Source organism: Kogia breviceps, chromosome 6 (genome assembly GCF_026419965.1).
Source record: "Kogia breviceps isolate mKogBre1 chromosome 6, mKogBre1 haplotype 1, whole genome shotgun sequence".
Taxonomy (NCBI): domain Eukaryota; kingdom Metazoa; phylum Chordata; class Mammalia; order Artiodactyla; family Physeteridae; genus Kogia; species Kogia breviceps.
This window is the reverse complement of record NC_081315.1, coordinates 54,394,341-54,408,002: the sequence shown is the minus strand read 5'-3', so window position 1 is coordinate 54,408,002 and position 13,662 is coordinate 54,394,341. Positions and strand designations below refer to the sequence as shown.

At 41.5% G+C, this 13,662-nt stretch overlaps 1 protein-coding gene across 3 annotated transcripts in view; it reads left to right on the top strand.

The window, feature by feature from the left end:
• The window catches only part of ADAMTS3 (ADAM metallopeptidase with thrombospondin type 1 motif 3), a 286,648-nt gene extending 279,003 nt beyond the window's left edge, over window positions 1-7,645 (top strand). For all 3 annotated transcript variants that reach the window (XM_059067187.2, XM_067035816.1, XM_067035815.1), the window contains 2 exons: window positions 895-1,012; window positions 4,879-7,645. In XM_059067187.2, coding sequence (XP_058923170.1) covers window positions 895-1,012; window positions 4,879-5,438 — 678 coding nt within the window. In that variant the 3' untranslated portion in view covers window positions 5,439-7,645. The remainder of the gene's footprint in view (window positions 1-894; window positions 1,013-4,878) is intronic.
• The last annotated feature ends 6,017 nt before the right edge of the window (window positions 7,646-13,662 follow it).

The window sequence follows — 13,662 nt, the reverse complement described above, 5'->3', positions numbered from 1 at the left end:
ATGCATTTCTCAAAAAACCAGGTGCCTTGCTTCCCCAGCGCCCAGTCGGTGCCTGTCCAGATGACGTCTCTTGGTGACTGGCTGAGTCAGTGCCTCATTGCCCGTATTAACCACAGTTCTTTGATATAAATAAAAACTCCAAATGAAGAATCATGGGGTGATAGTAGAGTGGATCAGAGGAAAGGGCAGCAAAAAGTAGACGGAGGACAAAGGAGGAAGTGGAGAGCAGGCCCAGGAGGGAAGGAACAGGCAAATGAAAGTGACCTGCACAGGACCTTAAGGATAACTCATGTCTCGTTCCCCTCAGAGTCCTGGAACAAGCGTCCCTCCTCTACAGCTCCTACCTAGATCAATAGCACGGCTGCTTCTGGGCTTCGTTTTAGAGCAGTTAGCCCATTCCTTAAAGAAATGAATTTGTGGGAATAGAGTAATAGTCGTTCCAAAGAGGTTTAATTAACCAACACAGCATGTCAGTAAATTCACCATTTGTAAGGAAGGTGAGAGAATGGGAAGCTCGATCTGAGACGGGCTCTCTGAAAACGAGCTCCGCTACTGCTTTTAGGAACTACAGGAGGTGTTATATTATAACAATGATTTGTTTGGCATCAAATGCTTACTGCATGCCAGGCATAACTGTTTCACATACATTGTCCCCTTTGCCTTCATTTAGTCCTACAGCAACTCTATGAAGCTTTCAGAGAAAGAGCAATGCTCCCAGGGTATAAAGCTAGGATTCTCTGTCTCCCAAGTCACTGTAACACTGGGCCGCAGAGAAAGAACTCCAGAGCTGTGTATGCGTGTGTGCTTGTGTGTGTCTGAGTGTGCACATGGGGAAAGGAAGAAAGACAGTCCTGGTGGAATAAACGTCTATAATCACAGCCTTTGTTTCTGTAGTGTTCAGTAACCTGCGGCGAAGGGACAGAGGTGAGGCAGGTCCTCTGCAGGGCGGGTGACCACTGCGACGGTGAAAAGCCTGAGTCTGTCCGAGCCTGTCAGCTGCCTCCCTGTAATGGTAGGTATGACACTGATTGATTTCACTGTTCTGATCATGGTTTTTGAGCCTCAAAAAGCAGAACTTCCTTTCTGGGCAAGCTCTGGAATTTCCATTTGCTTACTGAAAAATGACTAAAGGAAAACACTCTTGAAATATTAGCTTAATAGAGTTCTTTAAGGTGGGTGTCTGCGCCAGTCTCCCCTCCGGTTAGTTATCATAACCACTGCGGCCCCTGTGGTTCCCATTAGGCAGTAATGCTGGGGTGAGGGCCATGTCATGTATATGTAGCTTCTGTCAATTTGTGTTTCTAGAAGGAGCTACTTGTTTTCTCTCTTTGATTTTCTTTATAACTTCGCATCATTGTCAAAGGCATAATAATGCAGGTTTGGAAATACTTTACTAAAATCATTCAATTTAGGCATGTGGATGATAAATGTCATTCACAAAGCCACTTCCAATACCTGCCCATCATTTCCATAGTCTTGAACAGCGTGCTTTCAAAATAGATACCTTATGCATATGCTAAAATTTGCCTAACTTAACTCTTGCCATACTGCAAAAGCAGAGTCTCTTTTCTTTAACGTACAGATCTTCCTCAATTTACAATGGAGTTACATCCTGATAAATTCATCCTAAGTTGAAAATACCGTCAGTCGAAAATGCATTTAAAACACCTAACCTACTGAACACCATAGCCTAGCGTTAAACGTGCTCCAAACACTTACGGTTGCCTACAGTTGGGCAAAATCAACTAACACAAGGCCTATTTGGTAATAAAGTGTTGATACCTCACATAATTTATTGAATACTATACTGAAGGTAAAAAACAGAATGGTAGTCTGGGTACAGAATGGTTATAAGTGTGTCAGTCGTTTGCCCTCGTGGTCGCCTGGCTGGCTGGGAGCTGCAGCTGCTGCCCTGCCCAGCATCACAAACGAGTATCATTCCATGTATCACTGGCTCAGAAAAGATCAAAGTTCAAAGTACTACTGAATGCATATGGCTTTCACACCATCATCAAGTCCAAAAATCGTAAGTAGAACAGTCATAAGTCAGGGAACATATGTATAATTTCAATTTGCTGTTGTAAAACAAATAGCATATATTGGATGGTTTCAGTTTCTATCACTGTCTCCTTCTTCCTCCTTTTCTGTCTCTCTCTCTGCATCTGTCTGTGTCCTTTGTGTCTCATTTTGTATCTCCACTTTTCTCTCCTCTCCTTTCCTCTGTGGGTTTCACTCTCTGTCTCTGACTTGCTGTCACTTGCCATCTGTATGTTGCTCACTTTCTGTGTATATCACTCGTGCTTTCTCCACCTCACTCTTTCTTCTCTCTCTCTCTCTCTCTCTCTCTCTCTCTCTTTCTCCCCCCCTAGTCTCTCTACCTCTACCTCTTTTCTCTGGTTCTCCTGCTCTCTCCCTTTCCTCTTCTCTCTCTCTTCATCTCTTCCTGACTCTCTCCTTTGTCTCTATTTCCCTCTTTTTCTCTCTAACACTTCCTCCTTCCCCCTTTTCTGGCACATGTGTCTGTCAGTGTCTCTCTTTCTCCTCCACTTTTCTCTGTCCTTCCTCACCCTCCCTGCCCACCTCCCTGTCTCTGCCACTCTGCATCTGTCTCTCCATCTCCCCGTGTCTCTTGCCTTCCCTGCCTTCTCTCTCTCCCAGCCCCCGTGTCCCTTCCCCTCTGACTCTCTGTGCCTGTCTCTCTCTCCCTCTCTCTCTTCCTATCCTCCCACTGCCTGGCTCCTCTTCCAAAGAAACCTTATAAAATATTTCGTTGTACATTTTCCTTTGAAATGTGGGGTGGCCATGAACAAGTATGACCATGAGGGGGAGACAGAGGACTTACATATTTAATCATTTTTCTCTGGAAAGTATATTTGAAACTTCAAATCACAAGTCAAAGCCAAAAGAACAAATTTACCTAGTTAGAAGCTATGACGTTTCCTGTCACCATGGTATTTTACTCTTACATAGGCATTACTGACAGGAGGTTAAACACTTTTTGAGTCAGCTTTATTGATCTTAATAACTGGTAGAGGTATATATTTCTGCAAATATGCCCAACTGTCAGCAAGAATTTGCTTGATACTTTTCCTTAAGCCTAAAGAAAATGTTATAGGCATAGAAAGCTATAGGCATAGAAAAAATAATTCAGTTAGGAAAAGGGATTGATACTTGAGGTGAAACCCATTAATGTGATTCTAAGGCATTCACAACCTAATTAGATGATTATCTTAGCTAATATGAAATATTCAGACACATCATACTGTATCATAGATGTGTAAATGTCGGGGAAGTACAAGTCATTCCACAACTTGGGAAGTGGGCATGGCATTATAACGCTAACAAAGGTAGGTAAGTTTAGCCTGTTTTGGCCCTGACGACTGACCCTCTTTTTTTCCCCTTGAACTTTAGAAAAGGGATTTAATTTCTTTGGCAAGTTATATAGCAGGTTCCTTACCTAGCAATGTAGAATCACCCAATATTACATTGTAATTTTAAGTGATTATATTCCATAAATGCCACAATTTACAATTATTTGCATTTATTAATTGGATATGGGATCAGTATTCTGTGTTAGACTGTGTGCACGGGCTCTGCATAGGATATGCTCTGGAATGGCTGAAAAGACTAACATTTTCATGAGATCAATGTTTGGATTTTTTGAAATCTAATTCTTATAACCTATGATCAATAAAATTAAAAAATAATAGAAATAGTCTGTACACACACATCTACCAAGTGTTTTGTGAGTGTTACTTTAGTACTTTTTTTTTTTTTTTTTTTGCGGTACTAGGGCCTCTCACCATTGTGGAGCACAGGCTCTGGACGCGCAGCCTCAGCGGCCATGGCTCACGGGCCCAGCCGCTCCGCGGCACGTGGGATCTTCCCGGACCAGGGCACAAACCCACCTCCACATTGGCAGGTGGACTCTCAACCACTGCGCCACCAGGGAAGCACATTTAGTACTCTTTAAAGTACTATCAATTCAATGAAATTAAAGAACCATGAATTATTCATAAGAAAGTTGGCACCCTTTACCCAGATTTGTGCTTTCAAATAACAAATAACCTGAGAACATTCAATGGTAAACATGAAACTGTTGCCTTCACTCTGGAGAATGGTCTCCAAATCAAAATAGTATCTTGATTTTTCTTTTGGTAAATATAGTTTTAAGATTTAATATGTTCCAACAGGTCTTTAGTATTTATTTTTATCTTTAATTTAAATTTAATATAGAGACTACTCTATTATAAAGACAGAACTACCATAAAATTTTAAAAACCTATGCCCTCTATATCTTAAAAATATGATAAAACTAATTCTACTTTCTCACTCTAAAATCAGATATGTATTTCTACTAGGAAGAAAAAATTACCCTTGATCTAAAGACACGTGATGGAGATGTGAAAGTGCTGGTCAATTCAAGTGCTTTGCACACAGAGAATACTTATTTTAGTAGATTCATCCTAAGATTCATATTTTTTTTTTTTTTTTTTTTTTTTTTGCGGTATGCGGGCCTCTCACTGCTGTGGCCTCTCCCGTTGCGGAGCACAGGCTCCGGACGCGCAGGCCTAGTGGCCATGGCTCACGGGCCCAGCCGCTCCGCGGCATGTGGGATCTTCCTGGACCGGGGCACGAACCCGCATCCCCTGCATCGGCAGGCGGACTCTCAACCACTGTGCCACCAGGGAAGCCCCTATGATTCTGTTTTTTGTTTTGTTTGTTTTTTTAGATTCCACATATAAGTGAGATCATACAATATTTATCTTTCTCTGTCTGACTTATTTCACTTAGCTTAATGCCCTCTAGCTCCATCCATGTTGTCCTCCTTTTATGTTTGGATGTATGTCTCATTCTGTTGTCTTTTAATCTTTGCAGATGAGCCATGTTTGGGAGATAAATCCATATTCTGTCAAATGGAGGTGCTGGCGCGATACTGCTCCATACCAGGTTATAACAAGTTATGTTGTGAGTCATGTAGCAAGCGCAGCAGCACCCTGCCACCACCATACCTTCCAGAAGCTGCTGAAACTCATGATGATGCTATCTTTAACTCCAGTGACCTCCCCGAATCTCTAATGATGCCTACATCTTTGGTTCCTTACTATTCAGAGACTCCTGCTGAGAAGAAGAAATCTTTGAGCAGGATCTCTTCTGTAGGAGGTCCAAATGCACATGCTGCTTTCAAGCCAAACAGTAAATCCAGTGGTGCTAACCTACCCCAGAGGAGAGCTCAGCCAGCAGAAAATAAGACTCTGAGACTGGCCTCCCCACCCACCAAGAGTGGCCACCTCAGTCCATCTCCACAAATGGCTGCTTCCCCCTTCCTTGCAGCCAGTGATTCCGTAGGTGCTTCTTCTCAGGCAAGAACCTCAAAGAAAGATGAAAAGATTATTGACAAGAGACGTCCGCTAAGATCATCCACATTGGAAAGATGAGAAAGTGAAGCCAAAAGGCTAGACATCAATGGAAAATCTGGACAAGCTCCCTCTCCCCATGGTGCATACAGCTTGTTTAAAGTGGAAATCTCCATAAATCATCAACTCATTTTATCTGTACGTGGAAGAACAAAAAGTGCTGGTTCACTTTCTAGTTGCTTTCATCCTCCTTTTGTTCTGCATTGACTCATTTACCAGAATTCATTGGAAGAAAGCACCAAAGATTATTAACCGAAGGAAAGTAAGTTGCTAGTAAGTGTGTTGGTCATTTTCTAAAGCAGAAAAGGGACTGGAATCAATTGTGCATATCAGCTGATTTTTTTGTTGTTGTTTTTAAAAAGTTACAGTAAAAATAAAAAAGAGGTGCCAATGGTTTACATTTTAACAGAAGGTTTTGAAAATGGAGCAAAGAATTCTTAGACTTGTATTCCTATTTATCTATATTAGAAATATTGTATGAGCAAATTGAGCTGTTGTGTAAATACTGTATATTGCAGAAATCAGTATTATTTTAAGAGATGTGTTCTCAAATGATTGTTTACTATATTACATTTCTGGATATTCTAGGTGCCTGTCATTGAGTATTGCCTTATTTGACGTTCTATGAGTTGATTTTCAAAGCAGAATATTACAAAGAAGTTAGAAACACTGCTACTGACAATACAAAGGGTTTTGTTTTGTGGTTTTGTTTGATCAACAATGTGACACCTAAATTACAGAAAAAGAAAAAAAAAAGGTAAGCTGCAGATATAGAGATTTCAACTTACCTATTACCTTCCATCCTTTAAATAAAAAAGAATAAGTTTGGTGTCTTAGTATACTTATAGTCACAGGGAACAGAGACCAGTAATGAGCCTGTGCAGGACAAAATGGAAACCCTTTTACCGGGGCCTCAATAGACACCATTGAATTGTCCTGCTTTCCTGTGTTGTTTTTAATTGTCCCATTGTTGACGTATGTATACAAACAGGTATACTCAATGTACTGTAATTATTAACAAAGGAAAAATGTACTGAGATCATTTGTTTGTATGTCAGTAGCTGAGAAAAGCATCGTTGAACTAGAAATAACAAGTATAAGCAGGGCTTTAGGGCTCTGGAAGCAGCTTCAAGAAAGCATTTGTCAATAGTTTCAATATTTATTTTCCGCATGGTTCATATCTACATGTTCACAACCACCATGCATCTGACTGCAATAATGTGCTAGTAATTTATGTCAGTGATCACCTTACTCACAGTGAAGCCAGAAATGCTCTCTCCAGGGAGTAGATGTAAAGTACTTGTATATAGAATTCAGAACTGAAGATATTTATTAAAAGTTGATTTTTTTTCTGGATAGTATTTTTATGTACTAAATATTTACGCTAATATCAATGACATATTTTGGTAAACTAGAGAGACATAATTAGAGATGCATGCTTTGTTCTGTACATAGAGGAGACATTTAAGCAAACTACAGCAGCCAAATCAAAGAGCTAAAATCGAACAAAATTGATGTTATGCAAATTTTGCATTTTTAGAGTAGTTGATGCAAAGTTGGTAACTTTTTCCCCTTCAACGAAACATAAAATAGTATGGGCTCAGATAGCTAGCTGTTTAATGAAATAGAGAATTAGAAACACCAAAAAAGAAGTATGTGAAGGAGATAAATACTTCATGAATTACACTTAAAAGAAAAAAGAAAGATAAGTGTTGACAGCATGATTTTGAGGTCAGTTCCTGAACTGTCTAAAAATACATTATGCAAACTAAAATATAGATATGTTAACTTCTCAAAGCACAGAATGTGCAAGAACGTTTGCATTTTAACCATGGTAAAAAATAACAGCTTCACCTATTGACTCTATACCTCTAAAGAATCTAAAGAATCGCTGCTACTTGGTGTAAGACTTTTGAAAGTCAAATGAATTAGGTGAATTCCAGATTGTAAAACAATCCCTGAACCTCAGATAGAAGTCATTTTTTTCCCCTAAAAATTTCCCGAGCATGAAATTCTCCTCTAGTTTGCTTGTGTGTGCATGCATCTGGTCCACAGAGAAAGCTGGTCACACACATACACCTCCCATAAAGATGTATATATTCATTATACTTCTGATCTTTGAGCTTCCTTTTCTACTAAGCTAAAAATTCCTTTTTATCAAAGTGTACACTACTGATGCTGTTTGTTGTATTGGGAGCACGTAGCAATAAAAATGTTAACAAAATATAGACCTGGCTCAATCGAGATTTTATCATTAGATTCATCACTGAGTAATGGAAACATGTTATTTCCTCCTACAAAGTGAAATAGTATCAAGTTCATTTGCTACTTGGACTTTCTCTAAAGAGGCTCAAATAAAGTGACCGTGACTCCTCTTCTCACATCAGGTTGTATCATAATATTTTTTACGTTTTGGGGTTTTGTTTGTTTGTTTGTTTATCTTTATTGGAGTATAAGTGTTAAAAAAGAAAATAAGAGGTTATGGGAGTGGCTTTTTGCCTAAGTCCAACCCACAGAACTTGAAGAGACAGAAAGTGGCAATAATGCTAGGGGTATGAGAAGGAAAAGGGGCACTTCTGTTTTTAAAATGTGTCATCCCAGAGTGGTTTTTAGAAAAGCAGCCCTCAGCTTTGAGACCTAAGGAGTGGTGGGAGCACATCACCCCAGGACTCAGGAGTGTGGGAAGGACAGGACATCCCGGAAGAGGGCGTTTCTTTCTGTAACAGGGAGATACTGTCTTGCCACAGTTCCCAGTCTAAACTGCAAAGGCAGACTGATTCGGGTTTGAACTCCACCTACCACTTCATACCTGAATGATCTTGGGTTATCTCACTAGATTTCCATTTGCTCATCTGTAATGAACTGATTACAGGAGGCAGAACTGTCAAACATCCTTGTGTGACTGCTGTGAGAAATGAGATAAGTAAAGTTGTTAGGGCAGGGCTTCATACATATTCACTAAAATATTAAGTATCATCTTTGTCCTTGCTTTCTATTCCTATGACAAAGAGATCAGAGTTCTAAACTTCCCAAGAAGTTATGGTGCCCTGGCTGAGAGTGTGGGCACTGAAGTCAGACTGCTGGTCTAATTGCTAGTTATACAGCCAACTAATTGTGACCTGAGTGAATGACTCGATGTGCCTAAGCCTCAGTCTGTTCATCTGTAAAACGAGGATGATAATGATTCATGGGGCTGTTTGAGCATAAAATTAGATAATCCAGAAAAAGCCAAGAACACAGGGCCTGACAGGCATTATGTGTTCAATAAAAGTTTGCAAGTATTATTTCCTCCAGATAATCTTTTTTAAAAGGTATATATATATATATATATATCTTTATATGGATGACCAACAGACCTCAAAAGATTCAATTTGATTTTTTTCAAAACAAGATCACAATTTTCACAAAGTCCCATCTGGCTAAAAGTGTCTGATGTGTCCTAGAAAATGTCGAAACAAGTAGAGTTGTATGAACTATGCATGTAATGGAACAGTAATCCTTTCATAATCAGCACAACCTGGCAAACGACTCAAAAGATCAAGGAACTGCTTTCCCCATGGTGGCAACATGCACTGCAGCATAGTGTCCACAGACTTGCTGCCTCCAAATCCTCTTCAGTGTGTGACACTCTTTCTCTGGGGCCCAGGAGAGAGGGGCTCTGGCTGTTACATGCTGTGGGAGGAAGGGCTTCCATATGACCTTTAATTACAATTAACAAACAAAATTTTCTATTTCTTTTGCATTCTTCATTAGTACCTAGCGCTCCGCTTTGGCCATGGTACAAACTTCCTAACTACACACTCCAGTCTGTAAGGTTCTACTGCAGAACACAGATCTCGTAGAGTTACGACTATAGTGTCCCTTCTGTTCTCAGCCTTTTCCTTTCTCTGTTATCATATTTGTCAGGATCGGGAAGTAGCAAACGTTGATCTGGAAAGGACCTTTAGATCTAGTCCAGTACTCTTCATTTTGCAGGGATAATATTAAGGCCCAAAGGTGAATTTTCCATGATCTCACTTCCGAGTTTAGTAGAACTGGGATTAGAATTAGAATTAGTATTGCAACTGCCTTCTTCCCTGGTCATCATGCTTCTTGTAGAAATTAGGGGCTCCAGTGTAAAAGAAGGCCATTAACTCTGGATAAGCAAGGGTCTATGTGCTTAACCTAAACAAGTGAGTAGAAGTGTGCATTTTGAGGGAGAAAATCTGAAGGCTTATTAGTGAAGTATATTACACTTTCAAATAAGCCCATTGCAACCCTCCAGACTACACAGGAATGCGTCCAGCTATATGCATGGGACATCTTCATTTGTGTATATTGGCTGCTGAGATGAGTCACATTTTTCTAGCCTAATTTCCAGAAGATCGATGAGACGTACTCTTACTTAACTCTTACTTTCGCATCTCAGATGTCGCCTGGTGCTTGGAGACGGCAACATAGCCTCTAGCTGAATGCTTTAATATTTATAATGTTCTCAATGTGAAACTCAAGTTGCCAGAAGAAATAGCCACTCTGATTCACTTTGCCTTTGCTTTGGATTTTCATGGCTGTTAGAAATGCTTTTGAGTGATGTGGATGGTCTGGATAAACAGTTTCTTTAACTACATAGCCAGCTCTCTAGTTTTCTTCCCTCCATATTCACCCTTCTAAACTGGAATCTTATCCAGTTCTCCTACTTCTCCAGACTCCCTAAGCCTACAAGCATGCTCAGGTTTTCCTCATCATACAAGGAAGGATCAAACTTCTGCTTGTCTCTGCTTCTGCCTTATTAGCCAGTGTCTGCTTTTTTCACCACCAAACTTCTCAAGAGCGTAGCCTAGCTTCACTGCCTCTTCTCTTCCCATCCCTCACCAGCATTCACTGTGGAATTCACTGCAGCCTGTCTTCTGGCCCAAAAACATGACAGAAAAAGCTTTCCCAAGGGTTACAGGTTCAACAAATTTCTATTGAGCTCTGATTGTGTGCCAGACATTGTTCTAGGTTCTTAGAATACAGTCATGTGCAAACTGGTAAAAATCCCTGCCCTTGGCCGGAGAGAATATGGTGGAAGAGTAAGACGCGGAGATCACCTTCCTCCCCACGAGGCATCAGAAATACTTCTACGCGTGGAACTGCTCCTATAGAACACCCACTGAACGCTGGCAAAAGACCTCAGACCTTCCAAAAGGCAAGAAACTCCCCCACGTACCTGGGTAGGGCAAAAGAAAAAAGAAAAAACAGAGACAAAAGAATACGGACGGGACCTGCCCCAGTGGGAGGGAGCTGTGACGGAGGAAAGGTTTCCACACACTAGGAAGGCCCTTCGCGGGCGGAGACTGCGGGTGGCGGAGGGATTTCCGCACAGAGGGATCAGTGCAGACCGGCACTCACCAGACCGGGAGGCTTGTCTGCTCACCCGCTGGGAACGACGGGGGCTGGGAGCTGAGGCTCGGGCTTCGGTTGGATCCCAGAGAGAGGACTGGTGGCATGAACACAGCCTGAAGGGGTTAATGCGCCACGGCTGGCCAGGAGGGAGTACGGGAAAAGTCTGAAGCTGCTTAAGAGGTAAGAGACTTTTTCTTTCCTCTTTTCTAACTGGGGCGCGAGGAGAGGGGATTAAGCGCGCCGCTTAAAGGAGCTCCAGACACGGGCGCGAGCCGCGGCTATCAGCGCGGACACCAGAAACGGGCGTGGGACGCTAGGGCTGCTGCTGACGCCTCCAAGAAGACTGTGTGCGAGCACAGGTCACTCTCCACACCTCCCCTCCCGGGAGCCTGTGCAGCCCGCCACTGCCAGGGCCCCAGGATCCAGGGACAACTTCTCCGGGAGAACGCACGGCGCGCCTCTTGCTGGTGCAGCGTCACGCCGGCCTCTGCTGCCGCGGGCTCGCCCCGCACTCCGTACCCCTCCCTCCCCCTGGCCTGAGTGAGCCAGAGCCCCCGAATTAGCTGCTCCTTTAACCCCGTCCTGTCTGAGCGAAGAACAGACGCCCTCAGGCGACCTACACACAGAGGCGGGTCCAAATCCAAAAACTGAACCCCCGGAGCTGTGCGAACAAAGAAGAGAAAGGGAAATTTCTCCCAGCAGCCTCAGAAGCAGCGGATTAAATCTCCACAATCAACTTGATGTACCCTGACTCTGTGGAACACTTGAATAGACAAGGAATCATCCCAAATTAAGGAGGTGGACTTTGGGAGCAAGATATATATTTTTTTTTCCCCTTTTTCTCTTTCTGTGAGTGTGTATGTGTGTGCTTCTGTGTGAGATTTTGTCTGTATAGCTTTGCTTTCACCATTTGTCCTAGGGTTCTGACCGTCCCGTTTTGTTTGTTTGTTTAATTTTTAAAATTTTTCTTCATAATAATTATTTTTTATTTTAATAACTTTATTTTATCCTACTTTATTTTATCTTCTTTCTTGCTTTCTTCCTTTCTTTCTTCCTTCCTTTCTTCCTTTGTTCCTTCCTTTCTTTCTTCCTTTCTTCCATTCTTTTTTCCTTTCTTCCTTTTTTCCTTCCTTCCTTCCTTCCTTCCTTTCTTTCTTTCCTTTCTATTTTTTCTCCCTTTTAATTTGAGCCATGTGGATTAAAGGCTCTTGGTGCTCCAGCCAGGCATCAGGGCTGTGTCTCTGAGATGGGAGAACCAAGTTCAGGACACTGGTCCACAAGAGACCTCCCAGCTCCACGTACTATCAAACAGCAAAAATCTCCCAGAGATCTCCATCTCAACACCAAGACCCAGCTTCACTCAACGACCAGCAAGCTACAGTGCTGGACACCCTATGCCCATCAACTAGCAAGACAGGACCACAGCCCCATCCATTAGCAGAGAGGCTGCCTAAAATCATAATAAGGCTACCAACATCCCAAAACACACCACCAGACGTGGACCAGTCCACCAGAAAGACAACATCCAGCCTCATCCACCAGAACAAAGGCACTAGTCCCCTCAACCAGGAAACCTACTCAACCCACTGAACCAACCTTAGCCACTGGGGACAGACACCAAAAACAATAGGAACTACAAACATGCAGCCTGCAAAAAGGAGAACACAAACACAGTAAGATAAGCAAAATGAAAAGACAGAAAAACACGAAGCAGATGAAGGAGCAAGGTAAAACCCACCAGACCTAACAAATGAAGAGGAAATAAATAGGCAGTCTACCTGAAAAAGAATTCAGAATAATGATAGTAAAGATGATCCTAAATCTTGGAAGTAGAATAGACAAAATGCAAGAAACATTTAACAAGGACCTAGAAGAACTAAAGAGGAAACAAGCAATGATGAACAACACAATAAATGAAATTTAAAATACTCTAGAAGGGATCAATAGCAGAATAACTGAGGCAGAAGAACGGATAAGTGACCTGGAAGATAAAATAGTGGAAGTAACTACTGCAGAGCAGAATAAAGAAAAAAGAATGAAAAGAACTGAGGACAGTCTTAGACACCTCTGGGACAACATTAAACGCACCAACATTCGAATTATAGGGGTCCCAGAAGAAGAAGAGAAAAAGAAAGGGACTGAGAAAGTATTTGAAGAGATTATAGTTGAAAACTTCCTTAATATGGGAAAGGAAATAGTTAATCAAGTCCAGGAAGCACAGAGTCCCGTACAGGATAAATCCAAGGAGAAACATGCCAAGGCACATATTAATACTACACATATTAATACTACAAGCAACTGTATGCCAATAAAATGGACAGCCTGGAAGAAATGGACAAATTCTTAGAAATGCACAACCTGCCAAGACTGATCCAGGAAGAAATAGAAAATATGAACAGACCAATCACAAGCACTGAAATTGAAACTGTGATTAAAAATCGCAGTTTATAAAAGCTGCATTCTGCCATGCTGTGTAATAAGTCTGCTCTTATCAATAGATGTGAAAATTGGTATCTAACTTTGTTTCCCTCATTTTAACAAAAATAATTACTAAAGATGTTTCTAATGGCTATAAGACATGTAGTAGACTTTTACTTTGATTTTACAAGAATTGGAGTCCCTGGACAATCACAAGCTCCTAATAACTTTAAGGCAAAGCACTATGGCCAGTGCCGTGGTCATGGCAACAAGATGATCATGCTGAGGAGGGAGCTCTGCAGTCTTCTTAACATGCAAACGCATTTCTGTATTAGACAACACAATTTTGATGCTCTGCAGCCTGGGATTATTTTGATGAATAGTGGTAGAATCCAAAATTACTCACTAAGAACAATCTCATGTATAAGTATGTATAATCAATGGAGAATCATATCATGGAGCT